The 16,949-nt window shown below is 42.7% G+C and overlaps 1 protein-coding gene across 2 annotated transcripts in view; it reads left to right on the top strand.

Moving 5' to 3' along the window:
• Positions 1-16,949, top strand: part of sema4ab (sema domain, immunoglobulin domain (Ig), transmembrane domain (TM) and short cytoplasmic domain, (semaphorin) 4Ab) — a 32,430-nt gene that overhangs the window by 12,409 nt on the left and 3,072 nt on the right. Inside the window, exons 3-15 of one of the 2 annotated variants that reach the window (XM_080442805.1) lie at positions 1,751-1,911; positions 3,083-3,142; positions 5,519-5,617; positions 5,972-6,068; positions 7,181-7,303; positions 8,244-8,371; positions 8,882-9,063; positions 9,622-9,766; positions 10,948-11,137; positions 12,361-12,476; positions 12,673-12,836; positions 14,027-14,121; positions 15,011-16,369. In XM_080442805.1, coding sequence (XP_080298931.1) covers positions 1,751-1,911; positions 3,083-3,142; positions 5,519-5,617; positions 5,972-6,068; positions 7,181-7,303; positions 8,244-8,371; positions 8,882-9,063; positions 9,622-9,766; positions 10,948-11,137; positions 12,361-12,476; positions 12,673-12,836; positions 14,027-14,121; positions 15,011-15,870 — 2,420 coding nt within the window. In that variant the 3' untranslated portion in view covers positions 15,871-16,369. Of the gene's footprint in view, positions 1-1,750; positions 1,912-3,082; positions 3,143-5,518; positions 5,618-5,971; positions 6,069-7,180; positions 7,304-8,243; positions 8,372-8,881; positions 9,064-9,621; positions 9,767-10,947; positions 11,138-12,360; positions 12,477-12,672; positions 12,837-14,026; positions 14,122-15,010; positions 16,370-16,949 lie in introns of those variants that run through there. The other variant, XM_080442806.1, reaches the window with a different exon arrangement.

Here is a 16,949-nt window from a genome sequence, read left to right as displayed (position 1 = left end):
CAACTAAAATGTCATGATTGTGACAGCCCTAAAGTTGCCTATATTAAATGTATCTTTAATGAGAAAGTGAAGAGAGTGTGCCGGTGACTTTGATTCTTTGGATTGTGCGTGTCTACGCCCCCAATACAACCTGTCACAAAGATTGCATTCTGGTGACTTGATGATCTTATCAGGATATTTGTAAATTTGAACAGAGGCTTACCTACAAAGTACATAAGAAGCATTTGCATTAGTCTGCCGTGAGAGAGAGAGAGATAAGAGATCACAAAGATGAACACATGGATGATGATTCATGGAAAAGAGCAGAAACACGGATGAATGGATTTCTCACGATAGTACATGGTCCCCACAGCAACATGGATGTTACGCCATTGCAGAGCACCAGCATTTGGTTTTGTACACAACAAAATAATAATGAACCAGACTTTTGGTTCAGGATTATGGACATATGTAATCAAAAATCAATCAATCAAAAAAACCTACCTACAAAGACCTAATGAAAGCATTGGACTTTTATGATTACAGGGAGTCCTTGAATGCAGGATTAATTTACGCTACTAAAGCAGATGAGACATTGGAGTGGTTTAATCATATGAACCATTTGGTGCATCTTACTATCTGACAAGAACTCTTATCTTTTAGTGAGTACAAGTTAACACAAACAAAATTAGGTCAACACTTGGTGGAAATAGCAGATCTGTCACAACGGGTCACAATGTGATACATTGTGAGCTTGTAGATCAGCTATTTTTATTTGGTGTAGAGGGAAAAAGGCTTAGGTGGTTAAAAATATGTCATGTAGGTACTTGGTTCCAAATCTACCAAATCTACAGGCAACTGCAGAATAGAAAGTAAACTGAATTTGGGACGATACCTCAATTTAAAGGTGGTGTAGGTTAAAGGTTTGCTAAAAGGTTAAAGCTCTATATTTGTTTGTTAAGTAACAGGAGTCATCCCATCTCCCCATCTCTCTAATAAACAAAAAGCACATTTTCAGGTGGGTTGCCAATTTCAGCCAATTGGTAGAGAGTACCCATTTATAGCTTCAATTTGATAATTGAAGCTGTATCATCAAATCAAAATATCAAATCCACTTAAAATTTTGCCTGCTGATTTCATTGTGTCATCTCACTTATTTATCCTCTTGTCTATCCTGTATGGGTTCTCTCTCCTGATTGGACAACATTGGTATCCCAACTTGGAAAATGTATTTTATGTTACTAAAAATCTGGAGAGACAAGGAAGACCCCTGTTGTTGAACAAACACTATAGCAACAATTACCATCAGAATGTAGAGCTACTTAACCCTTTAAGACCGGGAACGCATCTGTGTCATTTTCAGATTTCTTTGGCTATTTTTGGAAAAATCTTGAAAATGTGTGCAAATCCTTGAATGTATATTTTTCAAAGAGAACATTTTAACTCAAATCTTTGCTTCTGGTGGGTCCCTGGAACAAAACATTTTGAGATGGGGGTCTGCGGCCAAATACATACATCATTGTGGGGGGTCCTTGACATGAAAAAGTTTGAGAACCACTGATTATAGCAACATAAGTTAAATTTTTTATTTTTTAGGATTTAGACATTTGTAGAATCGTCCAATTTGCATAAATATTCACGATAAAAAAAAAATAGCCAAAGACATCTTAAAATGACAAAGATGCGTTCGCGGTCTTAATGGGTTAACACTTATTTTAACAAAAGAAAATTGCTTACTGCTTACTTTAACCCTTTTCCTTGTCAATGGCAGGTGTTACGGGGAGGACCCTCACCCACTTCAGCAGTGGTGATATCAGCAACACCACCGCGCTGTTGCTAAGCGACGACGGAGACACGCTGTACGTGGGAGCGAGGGACGCTGTGTTTTCCCTGGACATCAGCCAACAGGACGCTCTGCTCATGAGGAGCAAGGTACAGCGGGAGGGCCGACAGGCCCTGGGGTTCTCAAAGTGCGGTCCGGGGACCCCCAGGTGTCCTTAATGTAGTATCAAAAGTAGTTCAACCCATTCAATCCGGGAACGCATCTGTGTCATTTTAGATTTCTTTGGGCTATTCAAAAATAGCAGATATACTCATAGCAACTCATAGATATACTCAAAGCTCAGAGTGCCGCACTATGAACTTGTAGATCTGCTATTTTTGAAAAAAAAAAAATCAAACCAAGTGGAGCTTACTATGTAACCCTGCTCAGGTTGTGTGTCTGTCTGTCTGTCTGTCTGTGTGTCTGTCTGTGTGCATGCACTACCTATGTAGAGGGCGCCAGAGTGCAGGAATTTAGACAATGCTCTGATTTAAATGCAGCACCACACACACACACACACACACACACACACACACACACACACACACACACACACACACACACACACACACACACACACACACACACACAATGTTCTCTCCCCATCACAGTGAAATAACACGGATTACAAGTCCGTAATACACAATATTTTCGAGCTGCGTTCGCTTCCAGCGTTCGCGCGTCTTACTTGTTTAGTCACAAGCTCTTGTTAATACTTTCCATTGGTTCAATATGTATACACCTATAGACACACACAACCACTTTAAACCTGCCATCCCTATTTTGGGCACATCAAGTGAAAACTTAGAAAACGTTTTTTTTTTTTTTTTTATATTCTTTCCAAAATATATAAAAAATAGCCAGTATACAAGCTCACAATGTGTGGCAGTGTGAAACACTGCAAGCTTGTAGATTGGCTATTTTTGGCCAGCGCTGTCATGATGATGAAGTATAAAATAGGACATTAATTTATGAAGAAAAAAAAATGGGAAAAAACTGATTATAATGGATTTGGTATTGTATGCTTAAAAGATACTGGATGAATTTGTTTTCATTTTGTAACTTCCTGAGGACAGGGACTTAAATAGTATTGTAAAACAAATGGTGCCAATCAATAGAATTGTGTGGTTTTAAGTTTAATTTCATGAAGTACAGGCTCCAGTCCAGACTGAAAGTATTTATTTGTAATGTGAGATGTGAGTGGTTTGACAAACACAGCTGTGTGTGGGTCATGTGACGTTGACCTGATTGCCTTCCTTTCTTCTTCCATTCCTGTCTCAGCTGGACTGGTCTCCGTCAGAGAAAGACCTGGAGCAGTGTTCCATGAAAGGCAAGAAAATGGCAAGTCAACTAAAGAACATCTTTTCTTTGTCCTTCTTTTACAAATCCGGAAGAACCGGGTCCAACATTGAGGAACCGGAATCGGTTCTATCACATTTGGAACCTTTACCGGAACCGATTTATCACACTGAAATCAAAACTCTGAGAGTGTACAAATGACCAGAAATGTGTTGGTTCCATTTGTAAACTCTCAGAGTTATAGACCTGTAAGGGTCCGTTTGGTTCCATTTGTAAACTCTCAGAGTTACAGACCTGTAAGGGTCTATTTAGAACTTCCTGTAGGAATCGTTCAAGGGAACCGTTAAGGAACAAACAGACACACAGATGTTAGATCAACATCAGAATAAATAAAGACTGTTGTTGTTGTTTGGTGGTGGAGATGATGTTGTCCATGTATTGCAGATGCAAACCTTTGATAAGTGGTTTAGGTGTTGGGATCATTGGCAGTGATGGAGTCGCTCCATGCCGCTAGAGCGAACTCTCTCTCCTCCGTCCTGATACTCCTGGACCTGTCTGCAGCGTTCGACACGGTGAACCATCAGATCCTCCTCTCCACCCTCGAGGGGATGGGTGTCTCAGGCTCTGCACTCTCCCTGTTTGCATCCTACCTGACAGGTCGCTCCTACCAGGTGATGCTGAGAGGGTCTGTGTCAGAACCACACAGGCTCACTACTGGGGTTCCCCAAGGCTCGGTTCTGGGTCCTCTTCTTTTCTCTCTCTACACTACATCTCTTGGTGCTGTCATCCATTCCCATGGCTTTTCCTACCACTGCTATGCCGATGACACCCAGCTGATCCTCTCATTCCCCCCCTCTGACACACAAGTGGAGGCACGCATTGCTGCTTGTCTGGCTGACATCTCGGAGTGGATGTCGACGTACCACCTGAAGCTCAACCTGGACAAGACCGAGCTGATGTTCCTCCCGGGGAAGGGCTGTCCGCACCGAGACATGGCCATCACCATTGATAATGCTGTGGTGACGTCAACTCGGACTGCGAAGAATCTGGGTGTGACCTTGGACAATCAACTGTCGTTCTCGGCTAACATCGCATCAGTGACACGGTCCTGCAGATTCCTCCTCTACAACATCAGGAGGATTCGCCTCTTCCTCACGGAGAAGGCAGCCCAGGTGCTCATCCAGGCTTTTGTCATCTCCCGCCTGGACTACTGCAACTCCCTCCTTGCTGGTGCTCCGGCATCAGCCATCAGACCTCTGGAGCTTGTTCAGAAAGCTGCAGCTCATCTGGTGTTCAACCGCCCCAAGTTCTCCCACACAACTATCCTTCTCCGTTCTCTGCACTGGCTCCCTGTAGCGGCTCGCATTCAGTTTAAAACCCTGGTGCTAGCCTATAGGGCAGTGAAAGGAACAGCTCCTTCTTACCTCCGGGCTATGGTCGATGCCTACACCCCTGCCCGACCACTTCGGTCTGCCACCTCGGGGCGACTGATTGCCTCGTCACTCAAGGGTCCTTCTGGTCGATCGACACGGTCACGACTTTTTTCTGTTCTGGCCCCACAGTGGTGGAATGAACTTCCCACTGATGTCAGGACAGCAGAGTCACTGCCCATCTTTCGCCGCTGGCTGAAAACCCACCTCTTCAGGAAACACTACCCTTCCTCTTTGCCTGGCCTACTTGTTGTTAACTAGTTGTACGAACTCTTGTTTTATTTTTGTATTGTTTTATTGGATCTTGTTTAGTCGATACACTTATTTGTTTTAGCTCGTGCTCATTTGATTTTGCTATTTTGTCTCATCTGTTTAAGAAAGTAGGTAGCTGATATATTGCACTTTTAACTTAGCGCTAGGTATACTCTTGGTTGCTTGTTTTTGCAGGAAATGCACTTAAGACTTCTGGTGATTAGTAGTTTTGTTCCCTACCTATGTTGAATGCACTTATTGTGAGTCGCTTTGGATAAAAGCGTCTGCTAAATGACTGTAATGTAAATTGGGAGGACATGTTTTAGCTACATATTCTCACCCACAGGTTGTAATAGGGGTGATGAGTTGGGATGGGACAATAATCGTTATTATCGTGATAAAAAAACGTTCACAATAATCATATCGCTGAGATTTTAATTCATTGTGAAGTCCTCCGTCATACACTAGGATGAATTAGCTTTTGTTGAGATGCAAATTCAGTACCACTTAAACCCTCTATACTTGATAAAACTGACCTGTAAAGAGTGCATTTGGTACTTATTTCACTACACAAACCGATTCGCCAAAACTAGCAGATCTACAAGCTGTGGTGTGAAAATGCGTTGGTTTTAGATGCCCGTCATTAGGAGACATGTTGATGTGTCACATGTACAGGGTTCCTCAGAGGTGACAAACCCTTTGGATTAATTTTTCTGATTTTCTGCTCCATTTCCAGATGGATTGTCCCAACTTCATCCGAGTGCTGCAGTTCGTTAACTCGACACACCTGTACGCCTGTGGAACCTTCGCCTTCAGCCCGCGCTGCACCTACATCGTAAGACATCGTGTTCCTTATTGAAATATGGACTTTATTTACAACGGTTGTACTTCCTGTGAACATCTATTTCATAACTTGAGACTCATGCTAAGGATGCTTGTAGCTCTGTTAGGTGTGATGTGCATTTTCGTGCTGCCGGGTGTTGAAGGAATTTTATTCTCTGGGTGATTGACTCAGTAAATACAGTGGTCAGTTGTCAAATGTTGATCCCTTCTATGAAGAGCTGTCGTTTATGAATGTAATAGAAATCCATTTCAGAGATGTTAAGTGAATAATTGAATGCATCATGACAGTGTTAATCATGCATCTTTGATCCTCATCATCTGTTATTTGTCTGTCATGAATCCTCAGACCACAGAGATGCTGTCAATGACGAGCCTCAAGCCAGAGGAAGGAAGAGGTCGCTGTCCGTATGATCCCTACCAACGCAACACTGCCATCACTGTGGGTAAGACATGGTCCATATGACAGGCATGTAAACATGTCGCTTTTCGTCGCAAATCGGCGTTTTTAATACAAAACAGGTAATGTGCGTGATTTGTGTAGCTCTGAGGAGAAATTGTTATGGGGGCCTGGGGGGTCCGATGAGAGCCTGCCTATTCAAAGCAGTTTCCCTGCACAGACAATGAGCCGCTATATGGATCGACACAGTCACGTGCGCTGATAATAGCCGATATATAAACTCACAAACTCACGCATTTAGCAGACACGCTTATCCAGAGTGACTTACAATAAACAACTTAGTTAATCACAAGCATAGAGAGAACAGTGCAGTGCCTCAAGCAACTAGGATACCAGGCCAACCATGAACCTAGCATCTGTCTAATTACCATGATATCTAAATCACGTTCTGTACATTTGTGGTCGAGAAAACCAGACTAAGCATGCATGACGTGTTGTGAGAAACGCCCAGAGAAATGCCCAGTAACATGGTGAAGTGGTTAGTTCGATTTTGCCGGCACGTTAGCCACAAAACAACAACAGAAGCTTTATGCTTCAAAATGGTAAAATGTCATGGTGAAAACGAATGCCATGTTGAGGTGACACATACAGTATGTCAGTGTAGTGTAGATAACTGTTTCCCAAACACTGGGTCGGGACCCATTTGCGGGTCGCGGAAACATTTGTATGGGTCGCGAGTAAACATCCCTTTTTTTCGTTTCCTACAAACAACATTCTCAGAATTTTTCATAAATTAAAAACAAATTCAAACATTTTTCTAAAGATTTTCATTTAAAAAGGGAAAATACCATGAATTAGAAAAAAAGAAACTAGTGAATTTCAAAATAGCAGAAATACAAGCTCACAACTTGCTTGTAGATCTGCTATTTTCAGAAGTTTGTGTCCCGGGGAGACATATAATTTCAGTGGTGTAGATGGTGACAGTGGAATGTCATGTGTTACATACTGGAACAGTAGCAGACTACAGTGTTGATGTGTGTTTTCAGATGGAGAGTTATATACTGGAACAGTAGCAGACTACAGTGTTGAAGTGTGTTTTCAGATGGAGAGTTATATACTGGAACAGTAGCAGACTACAGTGTTGATGTGTGTTTTCAGATGGAGAGTTATATACTGGAACAGTAGCAGACTACAGAGGGAACCGGCCGGTGATCTCCAGACACCTCAGCGTGGGCAGCCATGTTGACCTCAAACTGGACGATACGTTGGGCTGGCTGGAGGGTGAGTCGGCTGTCTCATGACAGATGCATCACATTATTTTATTCACACTTACCAAGAAAAACAAAAAACAAAGACACATAATGCTGTCATTGCTTGTCAATTCACAGTTGATATATTGACCACTTAAACTCTGTATCTCTGCTGTCCGGCAGGAACCAGCTAACTCCAAAATGTTCATTTTTCAGGAAATGAAAAAAACAAAACAAAAATGGAGTTGGGAGGTTTTGTTCATCATTGATAAGAACAGCTGAATGTACCTCCAAGCTCACAATGAGGTTGGAGGTCAAAAGGAGTTAGCTGGAGACTGGAGTTAGCTGGTTTAGCAGAAAGTTTGAGGATCCAATGGAGTTAGCTGCTTTTGTCAGAAGCACTTTTTAATATTTTTTTTTACGAACACACAGACGTAAAGGGTGTTCAATAGCACTGATTTATGGGGAAAAAAATGCAAAAGCGTAAAAATGGAGTTAGCTGGTTCCTGCCGGACAGCAACGATATACTTTGTTGACCCCAAGGGTTTGTACTAGACCCACTCCTTTTCCCCCCTCTTCACCAAATCCCTTAATCGAAAGTAGCCGATCTACAAGCTCACAGCACGTTGCAACTTGATACGTTTTGAGTTTGTACAGTAGATTGGCTAGTTTCGTTGAATGTTCGCCTATTATGGCATGCCCAGAATAGGGACACTAGTGTTCATATCAGTGCCCAGTGCCCACCCATATTGTTGGTATTGGGGATGGTGTAGACTGGTGTAGACAGTAGACTACACTGTAGACAACCACGTGTGGGATGGTTACTACTCTGCTTTAAAATCACTCCCTCCACAACCCACAAACACAGCTGGGCTAGACTGGGTGGAAAGAATGTGGTGTTTTTGTCATTTTAACCTTGATGGATGTTTAATATTGTGCCAACATAACGTGAAACTCTACTTAACTTGTAGATCCAACTTTCATCAGCTCCAGTTCCATCCCCAGTGAGGAGAAAGTGTATTTCTTCTTCAGTGAAGTGGGCAGAGAGTACGACTTCATTGATAAATTCACAGTTTCTCGCATTGCCCAGATCTGCACGGTATGAATGACAGCACCATTTTACAATTTTCCAGTTTACAATTGGCATATTTAAATTTTGTTAAACCTTGTATCACCATATTTCACCTTAAATATAATTCAAACGTAAATTAATGCCCTGCTTGGTCGTACAAGAGTGATGCGCAAAAGTAGCGAAAAAGCAGATCTACAAGCTCACAACGCGTCACAATGTGCTTTTGTTTGTGGGATTTACTATATTGGATCCAATGGAACACAGGTTCTTTTTAAAATGTTCTGAAAAGTAACACTTTTGGACAAGGTTTCTGCTCAACAGCGCCGATATATTATTAGAAGCATTTTTTATTAGTTTGTTCTATTTTATACCTCGTTTTACCTCTTCTTATCGAGTGTTTCCTTCTTTTCCTATGCTTTCATTTCGTCATTAATGAATTGCTTTGTGTAAACTTGGCTATGTATGTATAAATAAAGATTTTAAGTGTGTGTTATTGTAGTTTGTGTAAGTGTGTGTTTTTGTCTTCCTCGATGTCAGAGTGACGTGGGGGGCCAGCGGACCCTGCAGAGACGATGGACCACGTTCGCTAAAGCTCAGCTGCTCTGCCAGTCTGACAACGAGCTGCCCTACAATGTCATCGAAGATGTTGTCACCCTACTGCCACCAGAGGGAGCCCCCGTGCACGACACAATGTTTTATGGCATCTTCCGTTCTCAGTGGTGAGTAAACAGATCTAAAATATATATATTTTCCTTTATTTCTTTTTTTATTTAATTTAATTTTTTTTGGTTTAAAGCTGCACTATGTAAGTTTCCTATTCTACCCCGGATTTGAACCCGGTTTCCTCAAAATTCATTTGAGATCCTGGGTCTAGGTGAGACATGACCTTTGACACCATCTAAATGTCTCAATAGAAGAGCAGGGAGACAAAATACAACCACCCCAATTGTATAAGTTATATTGTATTAACATATCTCTACAATACAGATTCGACAAAATTACATTTTATTAATTAAAAAGGCTAGATAGTGCCGCTTTAATTATAGCATGATTTGATTTATAATAATTATAATAATAATAATAATAATTATTATTATTATTATTATTTTGTTTATTGTCCCCTTGGGGAAATAATAATGCTTAATTTTTAGTCATGCTTATACAAATGATTGATAGTTTTCAGATTACATCATTTCTGTCTGGGTTGTTAACAGCATGGCATGATGTGTGCTTTACTCCATTGATCCACCACATGTCTCTGTTTGTCCCCTGTTAAGGTCAGTGAACTCTGGCCGGTCTGCAGTGTGTGCGTTCAGCCTCAGTGACATCAAAGCGGTTTTCTCTGGCAACTACAAGGTCTTGAATCGGGACACGTTGCGGTGGAGCTCACGAGTGCAAGAGAAAATCGCAAATCCAGGAGAGGTAACCGCCATCTCATTCTCTACCAATCGATAAAAACACGTAAAGAATAATTAGACCAAAGAAAGACACAGACACGTTGAATGATACAGTACTGTCTTCCACATGTTCTGTGGTTGCAAGAAAGTTATGCATAAACAAGATGTGCATCATCTATAGGGGCTGCCATTATCTGGCAACCCCCACCACCCCCCCAACACGATCACAAGTGGCCCTTTTCACAGGACCGTCATTGCTATACACATAATGTTTATGTCTAGGCTGGTTTCTACATTTAAGGTGTTCAGCCTGCAGATGGCAGTATCGCTTCATAGAACAGCTGGTGTCAGGGGTTCATAATAACATAAAGTCTTTAAAGAGTTATTATTCCCTAAACTGCTGAATGGTTTGGATGTGTCCCGTTCATAAAATAAATACATATAATGTTGCTGTGTTTTCTATGTACTGTATATTACGTTTTGCCAAACTTACAAGAAGATTGATAAACTATTATCCTTTTTGCAACATTTAAATATCCTAAGAAACAAATATTACCTAATTGGAAACAATTACTATTAAAAAAACGAAAAGAAAACGCAGTTTAGCAATTTATTTATGTCCACACATAGAGAAAGCATACAGGGACACAAATATTTTAGGTGCAGTAAAGTAAAGGTTACATTCACAAACTCATGGATATGTCCTCATGATACAACACGCATGTCACTCAGCACTCCAAGTAGCGGCGGCTCCGCCACATATGGCAGCAGAGACAGCAAAATACTTTCTGCCTCGTCTTTGGACATCCCAAGTTGTTCGAAATCCTCCAACAACCAATCCGTGGGTATGTCCTTAGCTGGATCACCAGAGGAAACAGAGTTCTTAGTCTTGCATTGCTGCTTGGTATTAAAGTGCTCTCTGTAGTTGTGTAGTGTGTGTGTCTCTGTACACACACACACACACACACACACACACACCACACCACACCACACCACACCACACCACATCACATCACATCACATCACATCACATCACATCACATCACATCACATCACATCACATCACATCACATCACATCACATCACATCACATCACATCACATCACATCACATCACATCACATCACATCAAATAAGAGTGAAAAAAAGTCGGATTTAAGTGATTTTTTTTTTGCCGGATTCTAATCATTGCTCTCTTTCTACCCAGTGCGGCCTCCACAACGCCTCAGACAACACCCTTCGCTTTGTCAAAGAGAACTTCCTGGCTGATGAAAGCGTGTGGCCAGTGGGACGCAGTCTGACCATGGTGTCACCTGACCAGTCCTACAGCCACCTGGCTGCACAGTGGGTCCAGGCCGCCAACGGGAGGGACTACACTGTTCTCTTTCTGCTCACAGGTAGATAGGCAGTCAGCATTTCCGGAGAAGCGAACAAGAATTCGCCTAATCGCAATTATTTGAGATAATTGCAATTATTTTGCATAATCATCATAATCGTTTACATGTTGAGAACGGTTCATACATTTTGAAACATTTTCAAAAATAGAGGAAATGGCAGATCTACAAAGCTCACAACGCGTTACGATGCAACGCGTTGTGAGCTTGTAGATCGACTATTTCCACTATTGTATAATTTTTTTTTAGTAAAAAATATTGAATATGGCGTATTTTGGAAATAATATATTATTTATTTTGATTGTTGTATCGTTCATTTCTTTGTGTATTTAAGCTCTTGTCATATCTGCCCTGTGCAACTTTTGTTGCCACACAATTAAATCGTTAATTGCAATTGTATGACAATTAATCGCCATAAGTAAATTTCATAATCATGACAGCCCTGGCGCCTTGGTGAGCTCACTCTCTGCCCGGTCTCGGCTCCTCCAAAAGCGAATTACCATTTGGGATACGAATGATTTTTGGGTTAAAGCCGGAGTACTGAGTGTGGAGTGAGTGAGTGAGTAAGTAGAGATTTGGGCATTGGAATTTGGCTAATAACATTCTTTTTTGCTCACAAGTAGAGAGGGACTATACCAGTGATTCTCAATCTTTTGCATTTCAAGGACCCCCAGTTTGATATGCATTAAGCCAGACCCCCATTTGATACCATTCTCAGTGTTATTTATCTCTGAGAGTGTACAAATGGACGGGTCCTGTTGGTTACATTTGAGTTTTATACCAATGAGGATGTTGGTTGCGAACGCAGCGGAAGGAGGCGCGCGCCTCCGCGCAAGTGGAGCTTACTATGAAACCGTGCTCGGCTTGTGTGTCCGTGTGTGTCTGTGTGCAGTGTGCACTGCCTGCACTGCCTGTGTGCAGCCGCCAGAGTGCGCCAGACTGCAATATATATATAGCAGCTACAGTAAAAAAGTACACATCTATAAGCATCTAGACGAGTTCAGCTATTGGGATATCTAAGAATTCCATGTCATTTGTGCATATTTCAGGCCGGATGGCAAGTTCAAAGCGTTCGCTTCCCGCGTTCGCACGTCTTACTTGTATATATCCTGTATTGACAGTACGTTTGGGAAAGCCAGTATTCACATGGATGTCTCTGCTCAAAACTTAATTTGTTCTTTCTTCTCCACAAAGCGGCTCATTTAGATTTCTTGTTTTCCTTTTAGAATCTGGTTTCCTCCACAAAGCGGTTCTGCTGGAGAAAGGACCCCACATCATTGAGGAGATCCAGGTCTTCAAACAACCTCAGTCTGTTAAGAACCTTCAACTCTCCATAGCCAAGGTATTCTCTTCTCTAGACAATCATCTATATTGCGTCTCCCCCCCCCTCCCTCCCACACACACACCAAATGTCTTCTGCAAAAATAGACTACGGTTGCCAGATGTTTGCACCAACATAGGGATAATAGAGATCAAGTGTTTACATGCACACATTACCATTGAATGCTGAATGTTAATTGGGGTCCTACCACCCACAGGGCATGGTATTTGTGGGCACATCAGAGGGCGTGGTGAGGGTCCCAGTGGCCAACTGTTCTTTCTACTGGAGCTGTGCCCAGTGTGTGCTGGCTCGAGACCCCTTCTGTGGCTGGGACCCTGACACTGACACCTGCGTGGAAGCAGCCACCTTCAAGCTCAATGTGTGAGTATCATATGCTGTCTTTTTATACTGGTGGATCCAGCAAACAGAATGACTACTAACTCACATTAATTAACAGTAACACAACTGATTTAAAATGTTAAAGTTGTACAATGCAAAATCACAAATAACGATTTTTAGCAACCTCTGCTGGTCACTACCGTCACTGCATACAATTTCCGTAGTCCTCGATTACCCAGAATTCCATTCGTTTTCACCGGAAGCCGGAAGCGTTTCAAAAAGCGATCTTTTAATTGTTTTATACTATCTACGGATCGTTTCTCTTAGCCAGTGGAGCATTAGTTACCATGAGCTGTGCTTTCTTTTTCTGTTCTTTTTCGATCTTCCAATCCTACATTCTCTTAAAATCAGCGTGAGGTTCCTTTTTGTTATTAGCGCGCTAGTTCCTGGCCAAACAGGAAACCGTTTCGGTAGTTCCTGGCCAAACAGGAAACCAGTGCATTTCCGCCTCCGTTTTCCGGCCAGATGACGTCATTTTCCCGGGAAAGTCCCCCCCTTCACCGTTCAATAGTAAATATATAAATAAAAGGCTTCCGGGGGTGAAATTCATGGAGTGGGTGTTGTGAAACTTTTGCCACTCACAAAATATATACAATTTAACTTTATTTTTGTTGAAAACGTTACCTAGTATGCCTTTGTTGATGTGTCTACTTGCTTGTTTGATATGTAGAACTTAAGTACTATTCTATTGTAATTATTTAAGCCCTAAAGGAAAACAAATAAATGCACTCAATAACTATGCATACAGATAACGTTTATTTTAAGCTCTTTGAACATGAATGCACAGAATTATAATGCTTTATTTTGTGCCAATGATTATTGCCCCTTTTGCCAGGGTTTTCATGTCAATGTTATTATGCTTCTATAATACAGGCAGATTTAAAGTATTAATATATAGCACAGTGATAGTGTAAAGAGAGGGGGGTTGTATTGTACAAAAAAAGTACAAAGACATTTGTGTAGCTGTACCTTATCAATGCCTTTCTTTGACTTTATTTTATTTAATTATTACATTTTGTATCTTTATAACTTTTAACAATTTCTTCCTAGTTATTTCAGTTTTTTTTGTGTTTTCATGCAAAATGTTTACTCTGTACCACTTTAAAGTTTGTTTCAAAAGTAAAGGGCATTTATTACAACTAAAATGTATTATTAATGTAACCCTTCACCAGAGGCCAGGATGTGGACAACGCCAACATTGAAGAGGTGTGCAACGGTGTTGCTCTCAGCCCCAGGGCCAGGCATGGACCACACAAGCTGCCCACAGGTGACCATCAACCTGCACCACACCAGCACCGTTACAGTCTGTGAATTTGTGAACAATATGTCCATCATATTGTGTACTGTACACATTGTATGTGTATCAGTCCGCATTAGTTTGGCTGATGACCAGTGTACAGGTTAAATGTCAGGTAGAAACCTTTCTCCATATTTTAGACTTTATTTTCTATTTATTTCTGTTTTTTTCTCTCTTTTTTTTTCTCTCCATAAATTAATTCCCTACTTTATACTTCTGTTTTTCTGTTTTTGCTATTTAGGAACATTTGGAGTTTTTTTTGTGGCTATAATGACATGCCAAAATAGGGAGGCTAGGTTCGAGGTCATTAAGTCTGTCTTGTGTTTTTTTATGAAAATATTAATAAATGAAAAGCATCAAGAAGAACATGTGACTAAATAATAACTATATTGGACCCATTGGAACCATAGAGTTAAAAATAATAGAGAGGGCACCGGAAATGACCGCCCATCCACTTGCATGGACTTGCTCCCCTAGCGCATACTCCCTTCTTCTGGGTTGGGAAATGTGACGGGTGGGGCCTATTTGGGTCCTATGTGACGCGTTTGCGTCACGGAGATGCGCAGCCCCATGCACAAGCTCTTGCGCAAGCTCTCGAGTCGAGCCCATTGGTCAAAACCGTTTTAGCTCGTTCATGTCTCGGGCCCCGGCCGTAATAAGCTGCAGTACCTATGAACGTCCAGCATGTCCAATGCGATTCACTGCTCCCTCTCGGTTCAGTGGGCTTAATTAGAACGAAGGTTTCACTCGACGGCCATTTTGGTATTACTTACATAATTGACTTAAGAGTAGAATGGCCGCTCAATATCCCATGATGTGTGCTATGAGAGTCTAGTTAAAGTGGTCTCTGTCATGTCAGCCTCCTGTCCTGCAGGGGAACTGGTGTCCGTGTCCCTGAATGAAGTGGTACGGCTGCGATGTCCCGAGGCCTCGCGCCTGGCCCTCCGCCACTGGCAGCGCCCCAACAGCCGCCTCTCCGCGGACGTCTACCTTCAGCTGGAGGACGGGAGCCTGCACTTCATCGCCACGCCGGTGACTGTGGGCCACTACCTCTGCCTGTCCACTGAGAACGGCTACCAGCAGACCCTGGTCGTGTACCAGGTCAAGCAGAAGAGCAGCCCAGTGCCCCAAACCACAGCCGCCCCCACGCGCCCTCAAACACAGCCCGTCCCTTCCACTCAGCCCGCGGCCGGCCCGGGACGAGGGCCCGGACCTCCCACCTTCGTGGGGGTCTGGCCTAAACGGACGCAGACGTGGCCCAGAGAGTCGGACCCAACGGCGGCTTTTGAGAGGCCGGCCGTCACCACCAGGGTGTTGGGCAGAAACTTGACCAAGACGTGGCACGATCCGTCGGGCCCAAGGGAGGTGGAACTGCGTGGGGAACACAATCTTGTTTTTGGCCTCCGGGCGCCCCGGTACTTGCAGGAGCTGGTGGTGGTGTCCGTGCTGTTGGCGCTGTGCCTCAGCCTGCTGATCACGTTGGCTCTGTACAGTCTCAGGCAGCGATGCCGCAGTCGGACGGTACCACAGGCAAACACTCCATCCAGGGATTCTGAACGGGGGAGCATCGCAGAGCAGGAGGCTCTCCGTGGGGGCCAGGTAGCTCACAGCAACAGCAAACACAAAGGTCCAGCTGTAAACAGTGGCCAGCCCAACGGGGCGATGCGCAATGGGACGCTCAAGACCTCCAACGGGCATCTGCCCAACACACCCATCTGAACAGCACACCTCTCCCTCTTCCAAATGCTGTTCATTTGACCTTCTCACTGCTAGGACCAACGCATTCTCACAACCAGGTCGTACTCAAGCGATGAGTTGGCCAACATCTGTTCAAGCATCATATGTTTGGGGCCAGAGGCTTTTCTCACGCGCTGCATGTTGATGAGGAGGAAATTATTTACCCTTCCGTGCCTATTGGTATGCAACTCGAGCTAGAGTCTCGCTTGGGCGTGCGTCACGAGGCTCAAGTCTGCTTCTGACTGCACGCCTGCCTTGTTTTAAAAGTTTCTTACTGGCACATCAACCCACTTACGAGCATTCCTTTGTCAGGCACGTGAAACGGGAATACCGGGAATGTCAAAAAGCATCAAATATCTGACACGACCGTAGATTGTCCAACTCGTCACCATTGTACGACCTGTAAGTGAGAATTTGTAGCTAGGAGGCAAGTTAAAGCCACTATGCAGAGTCACTGGTTTAGTGACTCTGTGGACTGTTTTGACCTTGGCTGGTAATGTAAGGTGTGTAGAACTCTAAAACCCTAAGTGTTTTTTACATTGAAACAGAAATGGACAAACTGCTTTGGACAAGATAAAAAGCCTTGGGGTTGACTGTGTGTGTGTGTGTGTGTGTGTGTGGTGTGTGTGGTCTGTGTGGTGTGTGTGTGGCGTGTGTGGTCTGTGTGGTGTGTGTGTGGCGTTAAGTGTTGTACACCAATGTGAAGACTGACCAGACCCTTTGAGATTGACAAGGCATTGCTAGAACCTTTTATAAATTATTACATTAGCTATGTGTACAGTAAAGCATACTGTTTAAAGCATAATGTGTACTAAGTACAGAAATCTTTGGAAAATCTACCAACCTGTTCATTATCAAGTTTGTATTGCATTATTCATAGAGAATAAGGTAACACTTTATATTTAGGGTATGTTACTTATCAAATCCATTGCTGCTATTAGTTGTTTGAATGTGGAGGCTCGGAAGTTTATGAATTGCCATGCATTAATTCACACGTTATGTATGCAGTCATGCATTTGTTCATGCATTAATTAATAAGTCATGTACCCTTATTATAAATT

The sequence above is a fragment of the Gymnoscopelus braueri genome (assembly GCF_963280865.1).
Source record: "Gymnoscopelus braueri genome assembly, chromosome: 11".
NCBI lineage: Eukaryota > Metazoa > Chordata > Actinopteri > Myctophiformes > Myctophidae > Gymnoscopelus > Gymnoscopelus braueri.
Note: the sequence above shows the minus strand (reverse complement) of the source record. Positions and strands in the feature narration are given on the sequence as shown.